This window comes from Candoia aspera, chromosome 7 (assembly GCF_035149785.1).
Source record: "Candoia aspera isolate rCanAsp1 chromosome 7, rCanAsp1.hap2, whole genome shotgun sequence".
In the NCBI taxonomy this organism is placed as follows: Eukaryota; Metazoa; Chordata; class Lepidosauria; order Squamata; family Boidae; genus Candoia; species Candoia aspera.
In genome coordinates this window covers 33347154-33360658 of record NC_086159.1, presented here as the reverse complement: position 1 = coordinate 33360658, position 13505 = coordinate 33347154, and the positions used below count along the sequence as shown (strand labels likewise).

Genomic DNA, 13505 nt, shown 5'->3' with positions numbered 1-13505 from the left:
GAAATAACAAAATTAATTAAGGGTTTCGCCACCTCATCTCGCCTTACGCTCACCTTGTTTCAACTCTCCCTTCCTGAGCCCGCCCGTTGGCAGGGACGACGCCTGCTGGCATCCGACGCCCAGGAATCGCATCGCCCTTACAATATCACCTGGACAATCCGCGATGCCTTGGGACAGATCCTTAATACCTCCTTTTGTTATAGCCCAATTGTATCTTGTTTCCCTAACCTGTATTTTGACTTTTCAGAAATGCTTTTAGGGGTGACAGCCTACAGGAGACTCGACGGCTTCACACAGCCCACCCACTCCATCGTTAAAAGCCATCCCCTCTACGTGTGCCCAGGACATGACACCCGCCCTGACCACGTGCACGACTGCGGAGGCTTAGCAGATTACTTTTGCAAGTCTTGGTCCTGCGTTTCCACCGGCCACATCTACTGGACCCCTCCGTATAAGACTGATTACATCACTCTCACTCGGTTGAGAGAGGACATTGAGTGCACCGCGACCAGAAAGGGTGCGGCAGGACAGGGGGGCTGGAATAAATGTAATCCGGTTATTGTACAATTCACTGCTGCAGGAAAAGCTCAGGGGAATGCCTGGGACTCAGGTGTAAAATGGGGAGGTCGCATATATCCCGGATGGCCCGCATATCATTATGGCAACATATTCTACATTCAACGACAGGTCACTCTCCCTCAGTCCCCACCTGTTGGGCCCAATGCCGACGACATTCACTCCACCTTTCTTCAACCCCTCGCCAAACAAGAAAACCCCCTTGTCTCTCTTCTTAACTCCTCCTTTTCCCTTGTTCACGCCGCTTCTAACACATCTCGATGTTGGCTTTGTTTGTCTTCCTCTCCACCATTCTATGAAGCAGTCGGTTCTCCTGACCCTATCCGAAACTCTACCTCAGCCGCCTCCTGCCGCTGGCAAAACACCACGTTGACTATCACCTCCATAATAGGGCAGGGCTGCTGCCTTGGCCGTGTTCCTGCTAACTATACTCAATATTGCCTTAATTCTTCTCATGATCACTGTGCCCTCTATCTTCCAAAAAATCGCTTGAACATCTATGGTTACACCGGCCATGGTGGCTACGGTGTACTCTACACTACCTCTGGTAATATCTCTGCCCGCTTGACAGGGCAATACTTTATCCCTGGGAACAACTCTGTTTGGGCATGTTCTTCTGGCCTCACCGCATGTGTATATGGTGATACTTTGTTACGAACTAACGCCTTTTGTATTCAGGTGCTCCTACTCCCCAAAATCTCTATCTATTCCCCTGACGAACTTATTTCCATTTTAGAACCCCCTCATTATCCCCTCAAGGCTAAGCGCGAAGTAGTGACTGCTGTAACTTTATCAGTCCTACTGGGCTTAGGTGCGGCCGGAGCCGCCACCGGTGTGTCAGCCCTTGTTGTCAATGATCAGAACCTGCGTCACCTTAGCGTTATCATTGACACTGACCTTCGCGCCATCGAACAATCTATTGTGGCGCTACAAGATTCCCTTACCTCTCTATCCGAAGTGGTTTTGCAAAATCGTAGGGGTCTCGACCTTCTGTTCCTCAAACAAGGGGGTCTGTGTGTTGCTCTAAAGGAAGACTGCTGCTTTTATGCCGACAACTCAGGGGTAGTATTGGACTCTATGAAAGAGCTCAATTCCCGTTTGAAAACAAGGGAATTGGAGCGCCAACAATCCATGTCATGGTATCAAAATATGTTTAGCATTTCTCCATGGCTAACCACACTGTTGTCCACTCTGTTGGGGCCCCTCCTGTTATTGATTCTCGTATGCACCATAGGCCCCTGTGTGCTGGGTCGCGTTCTCCGCTTCTTAAAGCAGAGACTTCATACATTGGACTCAGAGGTATCCGAGACAAAGCTTGCTGTTCAACACCTGGTCACTGCTGTAGGTATGGAGAAAACACCACTCTTGGGATGGTCCTCTGATACGTGAATCGGAAATGGACAAGGACCCCCAGTCACACTACCCCCCGAGAGAGGACGCTGGGATGGGTCTCCTTGGACTGAAGAGTCCCTGGCTCCCCGACTCAGACCCTCTGGGGGGAGGACAAAATTAAATAAAAAAGGTGGAAATGTGACGAACCTGACTCCATTACTGCACAGCTAGATTGCATGTCTCTCACGTAGCCTCAGAATGCTGTATATTCCCTTATAAGGGCATGACTTGTATTTCCCTATTCTCTTTGTACTCACTCCCCCGCCCTGATAGAACTGCTGAATAAAAGGAGGTGGGGGCGTGGCACCAGGGGGCAGTACCAGCAACCTCCTGAGATGTAGCGTCACTTGCCACAAAAGAATCCTGTGCCTACCGTTGTTTTTTCGACCTCACCCTTGCGAGGGAATCGTTGGCTCATTCCCCCCCAGGGAATCCCATAGACCGAAGGGCGAAGGACTGGTCGCGCGACGCGACAAGGCTTTAAAAAGGAGGTACTTTATTCCTTGGCCATCTGTAAGTCCCCATAATATCCAATGCCAGTCCTTCCTATGACTGCTACACCTGGAGATGGTAGCTATTGCCAGGACTGTAGCAGGTCCTATTCAGGCTAGTACAGACCAAGTTGAACTGTAACACTGAAAATAACTATTCTAAGTTTAGAGAGCAGTGTTTAGGAGGATTGTGAATTGCCCAGTCAGGGTATCATCAACTGCTGTTGTTGACAACTATCTGTCATGGGCATCTCAGGGGACGAATGAGGACATGTGCATGATGTCATCAAATGTCATGATGCAAGTATGCAAGCATGACTATGTCATTGTTGTTTGTTACAGATATTGCCGCCACCTATGGTAATTACATGAAGTTAGGGGAAAAAATTGCTAGTGTAGAGTTTAGTTTGGGTGTTTTTTAAGGTTTGGGTTAAGGAGAAGTGACAAAAAACAGATAATCTGCATTTATTTGAATTAATATTTGGTCTTCTCACAATTAAATAATTGGTCTGTTCACTTGTTCTGGTTCCATAAAAAGTATTTCTTATGGTTCACTCAGTGCAGTTTAAAAATATTGTTCTTTGTAGAATGCACTTTATTCTTCCTATTCTGTGGAGGACAGAAACCATCTCAAGAAATGTAATTTATGTCTTATGAAATAAATGGCAAATATAAAAGAATTTTATGAACAATATGCTCATTAAAAATAAAAAGAAATGACCTGTGAATCTCAAAATCAAGCCATCTGCTTTCCATGGTATTTGTGGATATTTTCCTATAGTTCTTTCAAGAAATCGGGACAGCTTTTGCATTTTTATTTTGCTCACTTTTTCAACAGCCAAACTTCATTGCACCGACCATAGGGTTTCATGGGGGGATCATAACCATTGCAAAAATAGAAGTCTTTGTGGAAAGATGCCTCATTTCCTAAGGCAGAAGTTAGCTTGGCTGCATAATTCACATAGTCTGCTTCTTTTGCATAGCCTCCAAACTGCCTATGAAGAAAAAAAGAAAAAAAAATCACAGCTCAAGTCATGTGTGAATGAAGCCCAGGGAGAAGAATCTGAAAATGAATGTATCAGAGATGACAGTAGTTGTATTTGACAGGAAAAATGAGTGAATGATGAAAGTTATATGCAAATTGAGAAAAAAATTAGAGCAAGCAGATTAACTTGTGTACCTTAGTAAAATTTTTACTGAAGATGAAAAAGTGCATGTACAAATGCTGATAGAAAGATTGTGGATAGTAGGTAGCCTTTGCAAGGAATGAACATTTCTTGAAAGAAGCAAAAATGATTGTGTATAAGAGGATGTTTTGGGGCAGTTTGTTATATGGAAGTTAGGTATATCAGGAGAATCAAAAACATTGGCTGCAGTGAGAATGGAGTACTTAAGAAATGAGCATGTTATAACAAGGAGAGATAAGATCAGGAATTAATGGGTACTGAATGTATGTAGGTTGAATGTATGTAGGTTGTGAATGACCAACATAAAATAAATATTTAGAGGTGATGCGGTCATACAGATGTAATGAATAAGGACTGAATCAGAAAACAAATATATGAAGAAAGAATGAACAGATTGAGAGGAAGGCCAAGAATACTGTGGTTGGATAGGATTAATAAGATCCTGAAAAAGAGAAATGTGAGAAATTCGAAGAAAAAAATCCAAAGCATTAATCAGTGTAGGAATGTGGTGGAAACAAGGAGGATAAAAATTTATATAGATATATACTAATGTGCTTGGTGTAGGCTAGATTTAATTATACAGTGAAACCTTATTGAGGGAGGGGATATGCCTTAGTCCAAAATGTCCATTAAATACAAAAGTAGGCCATAGTGGAGATTCATGTCAATTGCATAAGGACATTATTACCCATGTGGATGTTATAAAAATAAAGTAAAATTAATATCAATTATATAGGGGGGGGGTTTTGTCCAGGAAGAAATTTGTTCCACTGCATCCAAAGTCTGCTAAATGGGCATCTGTGAAATTGAGGTTTCACTATTTTTCTTTATCTGATGCTTTTGTGTTTGTGTGTGTGTGGGGGGGGGGGATTATTATTTCTTTCTTGTTTCCTGCATTTTTCATAACTTTGCTTACCCCATAAAGGACTAGTGTAATTATGTAGGCGTGCATGGATGTCTGGATCCAAAACACTTCTCTTCAACTAAAAGTGGCAGGCAGAATTCATTCAAGTTCTCTTAGCTTGGTTCAGAGAAATCCCTATATTGGGAGTGATAGCCTATCCATTATCAAGACCTTAGTTTGGATTGTTTCACAGGTATTTCATTTCACTTCATGGCTCTATAGAATCTGAAGTAGTCCCGGTACAAGGTCCAGTTTGATCCAATGCATACCTGATATTGGGTCTTAATTTTGTTGCATTTTCTGCGTATATAATATTTTACAGAATTGTATTAGCAGAATTAATTTTAAAATTTTAAAATGCAACTTCTTGCCTCAGTTAACTTAAAAGCGAACACAGTATTTCAACAGTGTAGCTATAATTTCCATTGAATCCTTGCATCCATAAGAACCATGCCTCGATGCACAGATATTGTCTTTTAAAAGCAGCTGTTGTGAAATCAAAACTATGTTTTTGTATTGTGCTAATAGAAAAATGCTTTGCATCACTGCATGGTGAAATAAGCATTCAAGACAACTCGTTGGCCTAAAGTTAAGTAAGGTTATAATTTGCTGAATATTAAAAATTAACAAAGATAATAAAATCTAAAGTAATCTTAGAAAACCTTGTGCACCCCAATTGTTCAATTCCCATAGTCCCCAGTAAGCAAGGTCACTAGCCTTATTGGCAGAGGATGACAAGATTTCATGTTCAGCACATCTGGGGCGCACCAAGTTAAGGAAAGTTAATTGCAGCCATGGACGAATCTACTGAGTCCTTCACTCACAACCTGTTTAAAGACACTTACATAGAATAAACAGCCATTTCTTCCCTTTCTTCAACCCGGATGCTCTCATCGGTCGGTGAAGGGGGGTTGTTCTGGAACTGGCTTGGAATCCGTAGCAGGACTTTCACTTTGTGCTGCAATGACCCGTCCTCTGCAGGAAACACAGTGCTGCACACTGGAGCCATCATCCCCATGCCAGCTCCTTAGAGTAAACATAAATAATTAGTTCTGCTTTACTGAGAAACAAAATGATGTTCACCTATAAACATGTTTCTAAGTGTTGCAAATATACAGCTGGGTTATAAAGAGAGTCATGAAAAGAATACCTCACCTTGATTATTGCTTCCTCCAACATATTTAAGAAGCTTCAGCACTGCTTCACGTAAGGCCTCATCAAAGGGCTTTCCTGTGAGTTCAACAGTGGCAAACTTCCCACCTTCATATGTCCTTTCCTCATAGGCTACCTCATCCTAGCATCACAAGAGATAAAAAAAGACTAATTGATGCAATTGCTGTAAATATTCATAAGAAAAGGGCAGCTTATTGCAACAAGCAATATATCATATAGGTTGGCTACTTACCATTATCCTTCAAGAAAGATAATGAATCATCCACATATAGGTTTACTATTCAAAGTGTCATTTTGAAAAATAAAGCCCATTTAACCTTTAACCCAACTCTAACCATAACACCATTCTCCATGTGAATTATTGAATGGTCAGAGAGTAAGACAGGCAATAACCAGCCAGGAAGTCTGTTCTAGCCTGATTCCCACCCCCTGCCCCAAGGCTCTTGCCACCAACTATCCAATGGGTGGTATAAAGTGCTGTAATAATTGCAGTATAAATATTTATAGTACCTAAATGTAAAGAAATGAAAGAATGAGATAAGTACATGCAATAAGTAAATGCTAATATTAAGCAAACAGGAAAACTACATCTTCACAAAACAACACCCACCAAGAAGTAGAGAACTGGCCTTAATCACTCTAACACTGAACTCAGGGAAGAAGTGTCAGAAACTTTGTATATAACTGAGAGACAAAACGGAGATATTAGCATGTGCAGGGATAGTCAGAAGTTTGCAAAAATACCTCCTAACTGTGTAAAGCCCATTCCAAAGAAAGGAGATCAAACAGAATGTGGAAATTATCGAACAATTTCATTAATTTCACATGCTAGCAACATTTTGCTGAAAATAATTTAACGTTTGCGGCCTTACATCGACAGAGAACTACCAGAAGTCCAAGCTGGATTTAGAAGATGATGCGGTATGAGAGGTATCATTGCTGATGTCAGATGGATCTTGGCTGAATGTAAAGAATACCAGAAAGATGTTTACCTCTGTTTCATTGATTACGTGAAGGCGTTTGACTGCGTGGAACATAACAAGTTATGGTTAATATTACAAAGAATGGGAATTCCAGAGCACTTAATTGTACTCATGCGGAACCTGTACACAGATCAAGAGGCAGTCGTTAGAACAGAAAACAGTGATACTGAGTGGTTCAAAATTGGAAAAGGCGTGCGGCAAGGTTGTATACTTTCACCCTACTTATTCAATGTGTACACTGAAGAAATATTTATTTATTTATTTATTTTTCAGACTTCTATTACCGCCCATCTCCCCCAAGAAAGGGGACTCTGGGCGGCTTACAATAAAACCAGAATTAAAATCATAAAATATAAATTACAATAAATAAACCAATAAATAAGAATAAGATAATAAGATAATAAGATAAAATAATTCGAGAAGAAGGAATGTAGGAAGAAGAACAGGATATCAGAATTGGTGGAAGACTCATTAACAACCTGCAATATGCAGATGATACAACTTTGCTTGCTGGAAGTGAAGAAGACTTGAAGTACTTGCTGATGAAGATCAAAGATTGTAGTCAGCAATACAGACTATAGCTGAATGTGAAGATGACGAAAATACTCACAAATGGACCAATAAACCATGTCACAATAAATGGAGAAGAAATTGAAGTCGTCAACAATTTCAATCTACTCAGATCAACAATCAATGCCAAGGGAAGTAGTAATCAAGAAATCAAATGACGTATCGCGCTGGGATAATCTGCCATCAAAGACCTATCTAAAATTTTCAGAAGTAAAGACGTCAGTTTAAAAACAAAGGTGTGTCTGACTCATGCTATGGTCTTCTCAATTGCCACATATGCCTGTGAAAGTTGGAGATTAAAAATGGAAGATAGAAGAAGAATTTATGCATTCAAATTGTGGTGTTGACAAAGATTATTGAAAATACCATGGACTGCCAGAAGAACAAACAAATCAGTTTTAGAAGAAATACAACCAGAATGTTCCCTAGAGGCGAATATAACTAGGCTTAGACTCTCATACTTTGGGCACATCGTCAGGAAAGACCAATCACTTGAAAAGGACATCATGTTTGGTAAAGTTGAGGGCCACCGGAAAAGAGGAAGACCTTCAATGTGATGGATTGATACAATTACCGCAACAATGGATGCAATCATTGGAACAGTCAGGCATATGGAGCAAGACTGAACAGCAGTTCATTCTGTTATACATAGGGTTGCCATGAGTTGTAAACAACTCAATGGCAACTAACAACAACAACACCTGTATAAAAAGAAAATCTGTAGCAATACTCCTGTCTCCATTACAAGCCAATGAGGAACAAGCTTGCTTATTTGCCACAACACAGTTAATTGGAAAAAATGTAAAAAATGGGATAGATATGGAATTGAGTATCTTAGATTTGACTGTTTTTCTTTATTTGCATATGCACAAACAGATCTCCTTTATGAAAATGTTTATTATTTCAGTTGTCCTTTTTATTCACTCTGATATTGTTTGTGAAAAACGGTGCTGGAAGCTGCATTCAAAATCCTAATGAGGCCATTCTACTGCCCTCCTCCACACAGCTTGGCAAAGGCTGCTGGTATGGTAGAACATATACTTTGCAAGGAGAATAATCCTTCAGGCGACTGGGCACCCCTCACTCATTCAGGCAAGGGCTTCCCTTTTCCCCATTCAAACAAGCAGCCAATTTGCAAATCCCAGATGCCTGAGCAAACGGACAGGAGAATCCACAATTATTTTAAATACAAGCAGCTACACCAGGGATGATCCACAGCTTCTCCCTTTGGGCCAGAGAGCACAAAAGCTTTGGCATTTGGGTATCCTGGCTTGAGGTGGAAGGGGAATTAGGTCTAAGCTTAATCCTCCATCCCTCCTCCTCTGTTTGAAAAACCTTTGCCTTGTGATGAAGAGGAGAGACAGCTAGGAGTTGAGAAAGGACTCTCTGGAGGAGACCAAGGAGGAAGAAGACCTCTGAAAGATATAAGCAAGACAGAGAATGGAAATAGCTACATGGTTTCAGTGAGCTAGCTTACAGGAGAAGCAGAGAGAGAGCCAGTGCTCAGGCAGAACTATGGTAGGGGTGAAAGTGAACTTGTCTGAGACTACAGGTGATGGCAGCTGTGACCTCAGCTCTTCCAGGGGCATAGCAAAGGCAGATAAAGTGGACTTGGTAGGGTCCATGGTCATAGCAGAGCTCTGCAGGTTCCAGGTTTTCTCCCTGGCATTTCCAGACCACACTATGAAAGAAATTCCTGTCTGAAACCATGATGCACCTTTACTTATCACAGATGACTTCACACAACATGGTAAACCACACTGCAATTTGTTTATGCCTTAGCAAATATGTGTCAAGCTTTGGGGCTTGTAAACCATGGCTTATGGCCTAAATTGTGTATAAATCTGATCATTCTAATTTGTCCAATATATCGTGACTAAAAGAAACCACAGCTTAGTGCATTGCATGAACCCAGTGGATAATGATGAGTTACACAAATCAATGAACTTTGTTTCTGTGGTATTATATCATTATTAGTTTAAATCTTTCAGATAAAGGGATTTGCCTTCTTTGCAACTGCCACTGAACTGGTTTCTTCAATAGATTACCAACCAGAAATGTAATCACAAATAATGCCAAAGTAATTACAGCCAATTGAGAGCAGGCATGCTATGCTATGCTATGCTATGCTATGCTATGGTTATAACTTTTTAAAAATATGCTAAGTAGCCTTGCGGATTACCTATTTTTATTTGCTTTTATCATTTAAATGCAATGTGTAACCAATACTGTATTGATTGGTTTGCCAGCAGCTGCTCTTAAGCAGTTATCACTGTTCCAGAAAAACACAGCTGAAATGGTAGCCTTTGACAAAAAGCTTTTTAGGCTCAGTCTCATGAGGCATTTTCCTGGTGGGAACTGAGAATTTGACAAGGCACTGAAAGAAGAATGGAGAAAGAAGACAGACAAGTCTTAAGAACCACACTGCTCTGAAGCTGGTAGGTATTCTGGAATGACATAGAAATCATGGGAATAAAGAACCCTTCTCTCACTGTTTCACAGTGGCAGCTTATTACAGTTGTATATTGCGTCTGGGGCTTTGTTCCATTTTAGCAACTTGTATCAAACCAGTCATTGTTGTAAACCACGGCTTTGATCTTGTAGTGTACGAACCTAGCCAAATCATAGTTCAGTGAGATATGTGAACCTAAACAATGAGCCAGTATGGTTTACTGGCAAACCTGCTAAGTTTGTATGCAGGGATTATTTGAAGTTCACTAAGTTGTATTATTATTTGCAGAGTAACCTAAGACATGACATTGAGCTCTGAGGGATCGGATCTAAAGTCCATCTAGCCCAGAACACAGTTTCCTGCCATGGCCAATCAGACAAACCCAGCTGCAAAAGCAAACACGTGCTTACTTCTCTGCAGCTCAACAGTGAGGGACCTGCGCTATGTTTATTGGTGACTGGAAACGCCTTACGGACTTTTTGCGTAAAAAAAAAATGAACCTGCGATTTATAGCTTTGATGATTAGATAGGATAGAATATAGAAAGAAGAGAATCACAATATAATTTTAGAGAGAGAGGTCAATTTCTAATTGTACTTATAATTGTTGTAAAGAAGATGGTAAGCCACTTTATATCTTTTTTTCTTTCTTTTCTCTTTTTCTGCTTTTTTCTTTTTGCGCCTTTAGTTTTTTCTTTCCTTTTTTCTTTTTCCACTCTATTTTAGTTTGTATTAGTCTTACTCCTGTGTTTAAAATTTTCAATAACATTATATATTAAAAATAATAATAATGAGGGACCTGCAGTCTGCGTACAGCCCTTGGAGCTCACCAGCTTGTACTGTGAAACTCTGGCAACAGTGTTTTTTCAGCAGCACAATTTTGGGCCATTCTTTTAGCAATGGCTGAAAACCATTTGTATTAAGCCTCAAGTAGGGCTGAAAGTTTTGACCCTGTCCCTGTGAACCCTTAAATAATAATAATAATAATAATAATAATAATAATAATAGAAAAAAGAGAGACATTTAAGTGTGTGAAAAGACTGCTCAGCCCTGCTGTAGCTTCTTTCCTGAAGCAAGTCACCTTGGCACTGGGACAACAGACGGGAGAAAGACGGCTGGAAACAGTATCGTGTAATTATAAGCCCAGAATCCTGGATAGGGGAAGGCTCACTGCTCCTCACCCATGCATCCCTTTTGTTCCTACGAGTAGGCTCACAACTCCATGCAATTAGGCAGATTTTCAGTACACACATGGAACTCCTGTTCCATTTCATTCTCATCTATTCTACAGGTCTATTTTGGGCAATAAACCATTCTAAACTCCTTAGGGAAAGGTGGGATAGAAATGTGACAACTATATGGTAGATTTAGAACACACACATTCATGCTGAGTACTAGGAGAAAACATGACCAGCTGTGAAACAGCAAGTGATTTGCCTTCTTCCTTTCATAGAAAGAAAATGTAAGATTCTGACTAGCATCTACACTGCTTGTTTTTGTATCACATGCTTGTCAGTGCAAGGAATGGGTTGTGCATGTATTATTCTTTAGTCTGCAATTAGTCTCACTCAAGAAAGATAGTATTATCTGTCCAATCATGTATGATTCTCAGAGATTGCCTGGAGAAGTCCCTGCAGTGTTCTTGGCAAGGTTTCTCAGAAGTTTGCCACTGCCTCCTTCCTAGGGCTGAGAGAGAGTGACTGACCCAAGGTCAACCAGCTGGCTTCATGCCTAAGACAGGACAAGAGCTCATAGTCTCCCAGTTTCTAGCCTGATGCTTTAACCACTACACCAAACTTGTGTGTGCGTAGAATAGTTGCAGCCATAAGCCTACAACTGGCAGCTAGAAAGGTTTAGATATAAGATTAAAGATCCTTTAGATATAAGATTAAATCCTTTGGATATAAAGGATTTAAGATCCTATAAAGCTTTTAAGATCCAATCTCTGTTGGCCTTTATGGAATAGTTTCCCCCAGATTATAGTAGCACCCTCCCTTTTGATTTTTCAGAAATAGTTAAAAGTTGGTCCTTTGGGGACTGAGGACAGTGATTAATGTTATCCTGGGATGAGATACGAGCTTGGTAATTGGATTATTGTGATATTTTTCCACCTTTAAATGACATACATTTGTATTGGTTACTTATGATTCTAGATGATGATGATGATGCTATTTACTGCAGATCTTTCAATTCTGTTTGTTCCAATAGAAGAGAATATATTTAGCTCAGGGTTGAACTGTGGAGTCCTTGGTGCTCTCTGAGCTTGGTGGTTTGCTTGCAGATGTTTCATTACCTGACTAGGTAACATCATCAGTGCTAGTGAGTGTGGGGTTTGCTCCATGTTTATATACAGTAGCTTGCCCTGCCAGTGTTGGTGGAGGTGGGGTTTTCTCCTTGGCAGTTCCTTGATTAGGGTATTATTTTCTGCTTGAATGTTTGTCAACCAATCTCAGAGAGCACCAAGGACAATTCTGTTTGATCCACAATTCTGTTTGATTGACTGAGGTGGCATAGAAGCCCAAATATACATTTTAAATAAATAAACAAATTGCACTATCTCCAGCCAATATGACCCTGCTGGTCAGAGATGATAGCTCTCTTCAAAACATTTGGATGGTGTTTGACTGAATTAGGGGGTAGAACAACAGTTCTCCTTAATGGGCAGCGATAGTAAGTATTGCCCATTCTAGCAATCACTTGGTTATTCTACTGGGTTTGTGCAGCCTGTTAAACTACTGCTTGCTTAATCACCGCTTGCTTAATAATTTGGTTAAGCCACAATTGACTGGGATTGCACCGCACACCAAACGACAATGCGGATGAATGAAGCCCCCAGGTGCCCATTTCTTCCTGGCCCTCGCTCTGGGAAGCTCCACTTCCTTATCCAGTCGAGTAGGTGGCCAAGACGATTCCTGTGGCCCTGGGCAGACCCCGCCTTCTTTCCTACCTTCTCCCCCTTGCTCAGGACTCGGCAGGGCCAAACCTCCGCTGTCCCAAAAAGGGAATTTCTGATCATCCCAAACATGCTGAACGGCTGTGAAGGAAAATCCGCTCCGCAGAAACCAGCACTCCCCGGCCGACTGGGTTTCTCGCGTTTCCCCGCAGCGAGGCAAAGAGAGCGCGGCCCTCAGCTCCGCCCTTCCAGCGCTCAGCAGCTGCAGGCCCCGGCTAGGGAAGGGCAAAGAGGGAAGGGAAGCGAGCAGCTGCGGTTGGATCAGCCGGTCTGGACCAGAGTACGAACAGCGCAGTCGCCCGTTTCGTTGTTCCCGCAGAGACGGCGGGATTGTGCTAGGCAAAAGAGGAGAAAGACAGTTTAGCAGGATTTTTGTTGTTGAGAAGAAGAAAAGCTTTATTCCTGTGCCGCTACCAGCAATTCGAAGGGCGGAAATAAGAGCAGCGAAACTTTCCCCATAAGTGGTAGGAGAAGTTTCCTGCTCGGTGGAATGAACTTTTTTAAAAAGTTGCTTGCGAAACAAGAGCATCTGTAGTGTTAGAAAATGGCAACATGCAACAGTGTGGGGATGGGTAGCTACGCATTTATTTTGCTGCAGCCATGTAATCAGGTGTTGCAGTCAGACCACTCTCCTGCCAATGGCTTCTTCTGTTTTTATAATATATGACTGTTCCGTGTGATACATGGGTAGGTGCACATTAGATTTAATGTGGATTTTAAAACGGGCCTGCTGGTTTAGCTCAAAAGCATTGTGTTTTGTTTGGTCACTTCTTCCCATGGCATGAAGTAGATAAAATAATTAGGCTGACCTTCTTGGGTGGCCCTT

The 13505-nt window shown here is 41.4% G+C and overlaps 1 protein-coding gene across 1 annotated transcript; it reads right to left on the bottom strand.

Moving 5' to 3' along the window:
• Window positions 1-3018: 3018 nt before the first annotated feature.
• HEBP1 (heme binding protein 1) lies at window positions 3019-12908 on the bottom strand. Its single transcript, XM_063308634.1, has 4 exons — window positions 12674-12908; window positions 5706-5844; window positions 5396-5576; window positions 3019-3454 (listed from the first exon to the last, which is right to left on the bottom strand). Exons 1-4 carry the CDS (start codon window positions 12749-12751, stop codon window positions 3283-3285), a joined length of 570 nt encoding a protein of 189 aa, XP_063164704.1. The 5' UTR covers window positions 12752-12908; the 3' UTR covers window positions 3019-3282.
• Window positions 12909-13505: the final 597 nt, after the last annotated feature.

What these genes read in the sequence shown, in the direction of transcription:
- HEBP1 (XM_063308634.1), bottom strand. Translation starts at nt 12,751, where the DNA reads ATGTTTGGGATGATCAGAAATTCCCTTTTTGGGACAGCGGAGGTTTGG. An exon ending in TCCTGAGCAAGGGGGAGAAG is followed by an intron (nt 5,845 to 12,673) that starts GTAGGAAAGAAG and finishes TTGTGATGCTAG; the next exon opens with GATGAGGTAGCCTATGAGGA. An exon ending in GAAATGGCTGTTTATTCTAT is followed by an intron (nt 3,455 to 5,395) that starts GTAAGTGTCTTT and finishes TTTTCTTCATAG; the next exon opens with GCAGTTTGGAGGCTATGCAA.